The sequence below is a fragment of the Osmerus mordax genome, chromosome 14, assembly GCF_038355195.1.
Source record: "Osmerus mordax isolate fOsmMor3 chromosome 14, fOsmMor3.pri, whole genome shotgun sequence".
NCBI lineage: Eukaryota > Metazoa > Chordata > Actinopteri > Osmeriformes > Osmeridae > Osmerus > Osmerus mordax.
This window is the reverse complement of record NC_090063.1, coordinates 1,382,277-1,392,468: the sequence shown is the minus strand read 5'-3', so window position 1 is coordinate 1,392,468 and position 10,192 is coordinate 1,382,277. Positions and strand designations below refer to the sequence as shown.

Below are 10,192 nucleotides of genomic sequence, written 5' to 3'. Positions count from 1 at the left end.
AGAGATATATGATGACCTGATCGACACTCCAAGTGTATTATACCTGGGAGAAGTTCGTCTTTAGCAGCCGACATGCGCAGTTGAGCATGCTTGACAGTCGTGTGACGTAGGGTGCAAATTGGTCTATTGCATGCCGCACTATCTGATCAAATTGACAATTCTCTCTACAGTCAGAGCTCGCGGAAGAAGGTGGAACGTAAGGGAAATACCCTTTCCGAAACTTGTAAGGGCTTAATAGTTTGTGAAAGACCCAGAGAAACATAAATATCCGACTAGGCAAAATCCCGGACAATTTTGGAATCCCTGCCGGATGCATTTTTTAGGTCTCAAAAAGAGGACATGTCCGGGTAAAAGAGGACGTCTGGTCACCCAAATAAAGCACGTACTTTATTGACGATAGTACTGCCTCGAGTAGGCTACCTATTGCTTAAGTAGGCTTATGTTACGTTTAATTTCAATAAAATAACAAAACACTTTACATATATATTTTGTTAATACATAAACATTTTTCCATACTCTTGACCACTTCCTTCCTCCAGTAGCATCATTTTCTTTTAACCTTTGCAATGTGGGGGGTCTGAGACAGACCAACGGTTAAAAGAAAATGCTTCACTTTGTTTATGTATGTGGTAAAGTTGTCGCAATACGACGGTGGGTCACAATGACTGATGGGTCAGAATGACCCGAAGATAACACAATGGTTAAGTAACTATTTTCCTCTGGCAATATGTGATTTGTCTTAAGAGCGCCAAACTTCGAACCAGTTTCCTGACGTTGGAAGCACTGGACGTTATCAATCACGTGGTTATTGTAATTTAACTCAGGCCATACGCCCCACCCCTACATTGCAGTGCAGTCGGCGTTTGCAAGTGGCAAGAGGCGCACGAGCAGGGTTCTTACTGTATTCACTTACCTACCTCAAGCTTGTAAATTAAAATGTTGTTAATGACATTTTATCATCAAACAAAGTAGACAATTTACTATCTAGATATATAATTGATGAATTATACTGACATATTGTTGTTTGTCCTTGCTAACCTTAGCGAACTAGATATGGCCATTTGGTTAAGATGGCCAATAACAAGGATGCTAGCTAGCTAGTATTTTTGTTATGGTATTTAGCTAGTTAGCTTTTAGCTAGGAACATGTTCATCAAGCTAGATAGAAGAGTTATTTCGTCAGTGAGATGTTAATGTTAGTGTGGCTATTCAAGCTCGTCACCTAGCTAGCCTAGCCAGCTAAACTACGGCAGTAAATTTTTCATGGTTTCCAGCTAGTTAGCTGTGTTGTCATGGTTTGCAATTAGTTGGCTTAATGCTTGTTGAAATCTACCGGACACCTATGAAATTGATCAGTTCCCGCTAATTATAACAGTTTGTCTTGTAGAATACCATGTCACGTCCGAGTACTGACTCCCCCAAACCAGCTAAGTGTCAGACCAAACAAGCTGGGGCACCAGGCAGGGGTAAAGGGCTGAAAGACATTCGTATTGATGAAGAAGTTAAGATTGCTGTCAGTATTTCTTTGGAGAGGTTTCAATACAGTGATCAAAATGGTAAGAAAATATTTTCATACACTTGATAAGATAGGCAGTGCAAAGGTAGGCTATACTGCACACCATTATGATAACTTAATTTTGCAGAAATGGAGTTTCCCTCATCCTTGTCCAGCACGGAACGGGCTTTTATTCATCGCTTGGCCCAATCCTTGGGATACGTCTCTAAAAGCCGAGGGTATGTTTTCCAATGCCTATGTTTGTGTTTCATGAATAGGCTATTGTTTTGGAGAAAAGTATTTTTTTTGTCACGTTGTTACAGGTGACGTAACAAGAGTTCACAGATATTCATGAATAAAAGATGGTCTCTTGCTTTGCCAATGAGTTTCACTTTCCGTGAACAGAAAGAAGCTTTACAACTGTATTAGCCTACATTGTTGCTGCATAATTGTAAATGTAACTGTTAGAGCTTCTACTGAATGAATAACATTTTGTCAACATATTTTATTACCCCTTTAGGAAAGGATCTAGCAGGACCCTCACTATCAGGAAAAAGGAAGGCTCGGAAACTGCCCAGTCCATCATGATTTTTAACCTTTCTCACAATTCAAAGCATGTGGTGCGTAGCCTCTTGCAGAGGTTCCCCATCACCAATAAAGAGCGTATCGACCTGCTGCCTCGCACAGAGAGGGGCTTGTCCGTGGCAATGGAGACGGGTAAGATTGTGGATATTTGCCATACTATAAGGTTGCTAAATGCTTCAAACAGGTGCTCTGGGGTTTGCTTCTTCTGTTTGTTAAGAAAGTAAAACAATTTAAAGACAGCCCTTTATCTCAACTCTCCTCAGAGAACAGTCGTGACAAAAACAGGACTAGCGGACGCCTCAACAATGGCATCCCCCAGATACCCCAAAGGAGGGCGCGCTCTGAGCTGGACTTCTTCCGTTGCTCACTACCCGTGTATGAGCGCCAGGAAGAGATTGTCCAGGTCATTAAAGACAACCGTGTGGTCTTGGTGGTCGGTGAGACGGGCTCTGGGAAAACCACCCAGGTGAGGAGGCAGGCAAGAGATGTTTGAACTGCGAGCTCTTCAGATGCTGGGATCTGTTCAGATTATCTGTTAAGGCAGAGAAAATTCAATAATGTTTTCAGTGTTTCCTCTATGTTGATTTTGCCACGGCTAAATTTCTGCCACAAAATTTTAGGCCGTCTATCAGCAGTGATTGTTAGAGTGCATGTCGGAGAATAGCACAGACACGCTTCACACCGCAGTTGAGATTGCGTGTGTGCGTCCTTGAGAACTGCAGGGCTCTAGAGTGCGACCAAAATTTGTACGGGTGCGACTAAAATTTGTACTAGGTCGCACCGGTGCACCTAACCTCCTCGCATCCGCTGCCTCTCCAGGAACGAAGCGTTTGTTTCTTCTTTGACGGAACTCGCACTCATGGTTGGATCATATCGTGGTCTAAACTAATCAGAGACAGAGATGGGGCGGGTCTTTGCCTCTGATTGGCTGTGGTCCAGATATTCCTGTAGGCCTACACTGCTCCGTGCTGTGTGAATGAAATTACGACCTGAGCACCAGAGAATCAGTTATGGCAGACCTGGGCATTGTACGGCCCACAACTGGCCCACAGGCTGTTCCAATCCGGTCCGCGTGAGGTAAATCTAAAATTAAAAATAAATAAATGTGTTGAGCGGTTGTAAATATGTAGTCCTGAAACACTAGTGATCAGGCAATTTACATATGTGCGCTTGCACAATCTCACCGACAGGAGAGTTAGGTGGTTAGCCCTAGAAAATGAAAAATGAAAGGTTGATACAGAATGTAGAGTTTTTAACAAGACATGGACTTCTAAGTATCTGTTTACTGAGGTCAACGTCAAAGCTGTGTTCTTAGTTTTGGAGAACAGGTCGCTGTGTTGAAGGATTACAATTTGAATCGGCACTAAGGGACTCAAGAAAAAAACTAACACCGACATAATAAGAACTTGACTGATTCAGTGGGCGCGGGCTGATGGTTTGCTAGTTAAATTGCACACTCGGATCATCACCTGTCAGCTGTCCTTCGCATATCCACCTCAGACATTCAGCCAGATTTTGATGCACTTGTTCAAGCCCACTGGATTCATAACAAAATGAACTGAAAAAAACTATTGCTTTTTGTATAAAGTTGATCAATTGCATATCTTGAACATACTGCAAAACAACTTTTCAGTGTTGGTGAAGATTAACTAGTTACAAATAAAATGAAACACTGATGTAATGATTATTTTAGTTTTTACTGTTACTTCGATAGTCTTTTCCTAGTTGACCAACATGTAAAATATTTAGCAGCTAATCAAAATATATACTTTACTGCTTTTTACAATGGGGGAAAATGAATAGTGAGCAGAATTAAGTTCAAGTTATCGTTGATGCGGCCCTCCAACACATTTCAGGTTTCTCATGTGGCACCTTGTCAAAATTAATTGCCCACCCCTGAGTTACGGAGCTGGGCCATGGAGCTAACCCATGGAGCTAGGATGTTGATGCTAGGGAGCGTGTGGCAAGCTGGTTTAGCCAAGGCCAAAGGGCAAGAAAGCCAAATTACAGGTGTTGGCCATCTGAAGGGCATGCGACAGCAAGGGGGGACCCGCTAAAAGACTTTGAGCCATGAAATGTTAGGTCTCAGTTCAGGGAAGCACTTTTAAACAGTAGCACTGTCTATTTTAAAATGTTTTATTTTGCTTTCAATGTTTTAGTTTGGCAGCGCAGTGAAGGACTTGAAGGAAAATATTTTATATACAGTTTAATTGTGCTCAAATAAAACCAATATTTACCTACACCTTATTCTTGTTTAAGGTCATTTACATAATGTATATGAATGTATATGGAGCGTAATAAAAAGGTGACCTTGAAATTGTGGCGACGCAAGGAAAAATTAGGGTGCACCTAAATTTTGTGCTGGTGCACCTAAATAAAAAAGTTAGGCGCACCAGTGCAACCAAGGGAAAAAGTTAGTCTGGAGACCTGAACTGTAAGTCGTATAACTTAACTGGTGATTTTCGTTGTTTGTATTCTTCCCCAGGCTAGCTAAATTGCACATGTCTGTTGATTCGATAGCGATTGCTGCCTTTGCTCACGTTTGTATTTAAAGTGCCTTTGCTCACAAACGTGAGCAAAGGCAGCAAAACAACTTCAGCATAATAATTATTATGCTGAAGTAGTTTTAATTAATAAATAGGGGGTTTATTGTTATTTGCTACAGAATGCTTAGCCTATCAAGATCAAATGAAGCAGACAGTGTACATGCTTCGAGTACCTTAATCGATAGGCTACTGACAATTTACAATACGTTGTTACGTAAATTATTAATTGGCAGCATTTATGCCATTTAGAACATACTTTATGAGTGGAAGGTCTCTTTAAGTAGCCTAGCCTTATTGCTTTAGGGGAAATGGGACGAAAATATGTGCAATATTACATTAGCTATTAGACTATTACATTAACCAGCTCCGAAATATAGTGTTACTTTGGGTTAGGAACTTTGTTTCGGCTGGGGGGGGGGGGGGGTGGTCGGACAGACCTGCCCCAACTGCTAAAAAAAATCCTAGAGGAAACACTGGTTTTACAACCTGCCTTTTATTTTAATTGAATTCCATTGTTAGCTCTAACCTGACTAAAAAGGGCTGTGTTTTGTTCAAGATTCCGCAGTTCCTTTTGGATGACTGCAGTAAGAACGGAATCCCCTGTCGGATATTCTGCACCCAGCCTAGGCGTCTTGCAGCCATTGCTGTAGCAGAGAGGGTGGCAGCAGAGAGGGGAGAGAGCATTGGTCAAACCATTGGCTACCAGATCCGTCTTGAAAGCAGGTAATGTCAGAGAGAAAGAACGTCACCATGTCATCTACAATCAATTATCGGTTTACCAAAGAAGGCATTTACTTGAAAGATTCAAGTTTTATTGATAAGTTTATCTTCTATCTACAGTTGCCTAGTCAAAGTGGTTTATTTGTCACATGCACCAAATAGCGTAGCGTCATCAGGACAGTGACATTCTTGTGACTTGCAAGCGTCATCTACGTAGCATCAATATAAAAATAAATATATAGCATACAGCATAAACAAATATATAGATAGAGTAGAAGCTAAATCAAACAAGCAAACAAGCTATTTATTGTTATCGGCTTGACAATTGTAATCAAATATATTTTTTATTGCAATTCCACTCAATTTTATTGTACTCAAATTATTTACACAATATTTTACTACATTATTGTACTTAAGCTTAGCTCCTTGATAAGGGACCTCTATGTTTTGCTCCCAGGGTTTCTCCCAAGACATTGCTGACCTTTTGCACCAGTGGGGTCCTGCTGAGGACCCTGATGGCTGGAGATGCCACACTTACCACAGTCACACATGTCATTGTAGTGAGTGTTTAAGGCCAAAGGGGCCATCTAGCTAGCCTAGACATTTGAAAGAATTATGTGTCTCAGACACAATTGAAATCTGGTCTTTAATATATGTTTCTTTAGATGGAAAGTTACTAAACGTATAAAGACACACCATTATAAACAAAACATTCCTACGAATTATTGCTTATACTTACTGTCTTCCTACCTAATCAGGATGAGGTTCACGAGCGGGACGGCCTAAGTGACTTTCTGTTGACCAAAATGAGGGACATGCTCCAGAAAATGCCCACCCTGAAGCTCATCCTTTCCAGCGCTGCCCTGGATGTGGACCTTTTCCTCCGATACTTTGGCTCCTGCCCTGTCATCCACAGTATGTCAGACTTGATCTAGGTTCTATTAACTGCCATTGATAGAATGTATGATAAAAAATGTATTAAGTACAATTATTATTAATCTAAAACAATAGGTAACTCTTGTTGTTAAAAGTATACAGTGTGAAAAGGTGGGCGGGGGGGCTCTGTTTTTTTCTGTTAAGTCAAAGGACGGCCATTCGAAGTCAAGGAACTCTTCCTGGAGGACATCTTGAGAACCACCGGTTATGCAAACAAAGACATGATGAAATACAAGAAAGAAATTCAGAGGGGTAACTACCAATAACTATTTGTGTTTGGCTGATAAACACTAGAAATAGTGTCTTCACACTTGATCATATTCCAAGACCCTGCTTTCTTGACTTTAGCCAGATATGTGTGTTTTATCACCCAGTATGTTTTGGTGTTAAAAATCACACTGAAAACTCATTTAAGGTTGTTTTGCTCATATTATGGTTTAGTTGCTGCCAGCTGCACATTCTGCAATGTTTCGATGTCGATTCGAGAACCAGGCACTCTGCAAAGTTAATATTTTGCAGGTGTCCTTTTTATAATCCAACGGAGTGCAGTAGGCTATGAACGAACTAATGCGATTAACAAAGGCCTTCGCAATGAAATGAAACTAAGTGTAGTAGGCAGGGTTTGAAAATGCAACCATTTTGGTTGCATATGGTCCCAAAATTGTGTTTAGCAGACCATTTGTACATAATTCACTAGACAGGTGAGACAAGTGGACATCACACCTTTAAGGGTGCAGTGAGGTCTGGGCTAAATAATAAATAATTTTTCTGTTCAAAAAGTATTGTCTTTGAAGGCCTACTTGAATAAACAACGCACAAAGCTGTGTGTCAAAATGGAGAAGTTTGGCACACACAAGTTTGGCGCACCGTCTTTCCAACTCCTTACAAGAGCTTTTGTGCAAGTGCACATTAGTGTGTGCCTTCTGTGAGCTGATACAGTGACCGGTCCACCGTTCTATCCAACGTTACAGAAACTTCTTCTTTAGATTCTTAACTTTAATGCAAATTTTAGATATCAATATTAGGCGTCAATCACTCCTTTTACGAGACACCCTTTGCGAGACACCCTTTGTGTAGATTACGTTACCCACGCAGTTGAATAATCACTCACGGACCCTCTCCCCTCACACACATTGGCCAACTCTGGCAGGACTCGCTCCCTCCCCGCTTTTCAACATGAAAAGAAAGCCCAATTTGCAGGTCGCACATGTGCGAGTAGTTAAAAAATTTCTTGCACTTTCTTTTTATCACAATTGAAATTCTGTCATCTCTGAAGTACTTGTCCACATCATCTATTTCAAAATGACGATTTTGTAAAGACAACATTTATTTATTTCATGGGACTTTTATTTCACGCCAAAGCTGTTTTCCATAGCGCCAATGACAAATCCCAAGCGCCAAAGGCAAAAAAAAGTCAGCAATGAAAAAAAAAAGAAAAGAAGCTGTGTTCATCACGCGTGCAATTCATGTCAGCGAATATGTTCTCAATAGTATGTTTCAAGTAGGCTACAGCCGAACCCTCGTTCTGTTTTGATCAATAGTAATCGAGTTGATAAGCGTGTCTTCTTGTCTGTTCAATACGCAACTGTGAGGTGCACGTATGGACAGAGCGGCCAGTAAACTGTCGTTCCGCTGCGAGGGCCAGCCCGACGTGCACGAATACACCTATGCAAATGAAATTTCCGCTCAAAATGCTGACAAAAGTTTGATTCGCGATTTCCAACGCTGCCTCCATTGGTATTCTTAACCTGGAATGATAATATATAGTGCAGTGTTTCCTCTATGGCTAAATTTCTGCCGCCACGGTATCGGAAATCAGGCTGTACAAAATTTTAGGCCGTCTATCAGCAGTGATTGTTAGAGTGCATGTCGGAGAATTGCACGGACACGCGCTTCACACCGCAGTTGAGATTGCGTGTGTGCGTCCTTGAGAACTGTAAGTCGTATAACTGATGTTGTCAGTTCATTTAAGCCTGTTATTGTATAAGTCTATAGTTCTTGCCAATTTAAATCAAGTTAACTGGTGATTTTCGTTGTTTGTATTCTTCCCCTGCTAGCTAAATAGTCTGTTGATTCGATAGCTGATTAATGATGTGCATAAGTGACCACAATAGATGATTTGGAGGTTGAAGAAGTAGCCTCCTTCAGAGATGACAGAATTTCAATTGTGATCAGAATCAAAATTAGCTTTATTCGCCATGTAAGTTCACAAAAACAAGGAATTTACTGTGGCAGGAAGGTGCATACGATAAACCTAAGAATCTTAAATATAAAAAGGACAACAGTCTAAATAAATCTAAAACAATATCATACAATGTAAGATATAACATATAAAATAAGATCAGACATAAAATAAGAGGGCCAAATGACTGTTACAAGAAATGACTGTTGATGGACTTATAAATAAGAGTTGTAAGTATAACCTAGAGAGGGTACAATTTCTTTTTGCCCCCCTAAAACTCAGTCAATATTTGGCCTACATAGACAACGTAGGTGTCAAAAGTTTCGTCTTGGTAGCGATTGAGTTGCTTCTATTGGAATTTACGTTCCGTTGCATGGTTTAGGCTTAAGTTAAGTTTTTGTGGCGAAAAGTGAAGCTAACTGCGGCTAATTTGCTAGCCACAGTCACTGACGTTACTAACGTCACAAAAGCACGCGTGACTACCTTTGGCAGAACATTCGTTTCGCATCTGTTAACTTGGGGGATAGCTAGGCTAACTATAGCTTTACTGCAAGGCAGCTGCAGAAACGCCACAAGAAAAGAGGCCAGGGTGATAACTATTTACTCATTTTACTTTGTGATATGACACACAATTGTGATGTGTAATGTACAATATAAGCTGATATTATTAAGGAAGTAGGCCCACATCTACTTTCAGAAACGGTAGTCTACTATTTCACTGAAGCATTAGCATGACATTAGACTCTGTTGCCCTGGCAACACATACTACAATGGTCTATGATGCATCTGTTTTCAATCATTAAAATAAACATTCCTCACAAATACATTTTCGTTGTAGGATTTATTATGACATTACATTACAAGTAAACGATTTGTTGGTGAAATTATCATTACCTGTGGTTTCAAACCAGTGTTGCTCACTGCAACGCTGTAGCCTACGCGAGACACTACAAAAACATCTACACAGCTGTTTAGGAAGTCAAACGGCGACAGAATATGTTCGGCACTCCCCTTACGTAAATCAAAAGTCTATGACCACTAACCTGAACATCATTGCCACAGCCTAAACTTTGTCAATCTGTTCATGAAAATAATTAATTTCAGCCTAAACCGTACAACGGAACGTTAAATCCAATTCAACCAACGCAATCGCTACCAAGACCAACACAGCAGTAGTCTAGTACTGTACCGGAGTAGTAGAATTTACGGGGCAGCTTCTCCACACAGGGCTCTATCGCATTTTGCGTTGTTACTGACAATGATCGCTACCAGTGAGCTTTTTATGAATGAGCGATTTTCCACTAAATAAATGTCAAGCTTATTTAAGTTTTTGGGGGCATTTTTCAGTTAGCAGATGGTAATGTTTGAATCGCGATTCCATCTTCTACTGCCGGTAACGTCGTAGAAAAATCTTCAAAGGGGGTTCTTTATTCATGAATGAATGCAATATGAGTAGGCTAAATACCTGAAAATATCACGAGAAGGGAAAACTTAAAAGGAAGTTTAAATCATAGAGATTAGGTCAATGTTTACACCGGTCTGCCAAATGTATTCGTTGATTCAGCTATGAGGCTGCTTCTTTCAGGGGAAATGAGAAGACGTCATATTTCATTCTACACTTAACTCGTATTTTGAGTTGTTAATGAGCAGCAAAAAAAGATGCTTTTAAATCTATGTAATCTTTATAAATAATAAGTAGGCCCTATGCATTTTTATATAAAATATACAG

At 40.3% G+C, this 10,192-nt stretch overlaps 1 protein-coding gene across 4 annotated transcripts in view; it reads left to right on the top strand.

Annotated features, from left to right (window-relative positions):
* The first annotated feature begins 862 nt into the window (after positions 1-862).
* The window catches only part of ythdc2 (YTH domain containing 2), a 56,496-nt gene continuing 47,166 nt past the window's right edge, over positions 863-10,192 (top strand). For all 4 annotated transcript variants that reach the window (XM_067249763.1, XM_067249764.1, XM_067249762.1 and 1 more), the window contains exons 1-9: positions 863-926; positions 1,387-1,555; positions 1,643-1,733; positions 2,015-2,211; positions 2,343-2,545; positions 5,182-5,348; positions 5,803-5,905; positions 6,104-6,260; positions 6,426-6,533. In XM_067249763.1, coding sequence (XP_067105864.1) covers positions 1,393-1,555; positions 1,643-1,733; positions 2,015-2,211; positions 2,343-2,545; positions 5,182-5,348; positions 5,803-5,905; positions 6,104-6,260; positions 6,426-6,533 — 1,189 coding nt within the window. In that variant the 5' untranslated portion in view covers positions 863-926; positions 1,387-1,392. The remainder of the gene's footprint in view (positions 927-1,386; positions 1,556-1,642; positions 1,734-2,014; positions 2,212-2,342; positions 2,546-5,181; positions 5,349-5,802; positions 5,906-6,103; positions 6,261-6,425; positions 6,534-10,192) is intronic.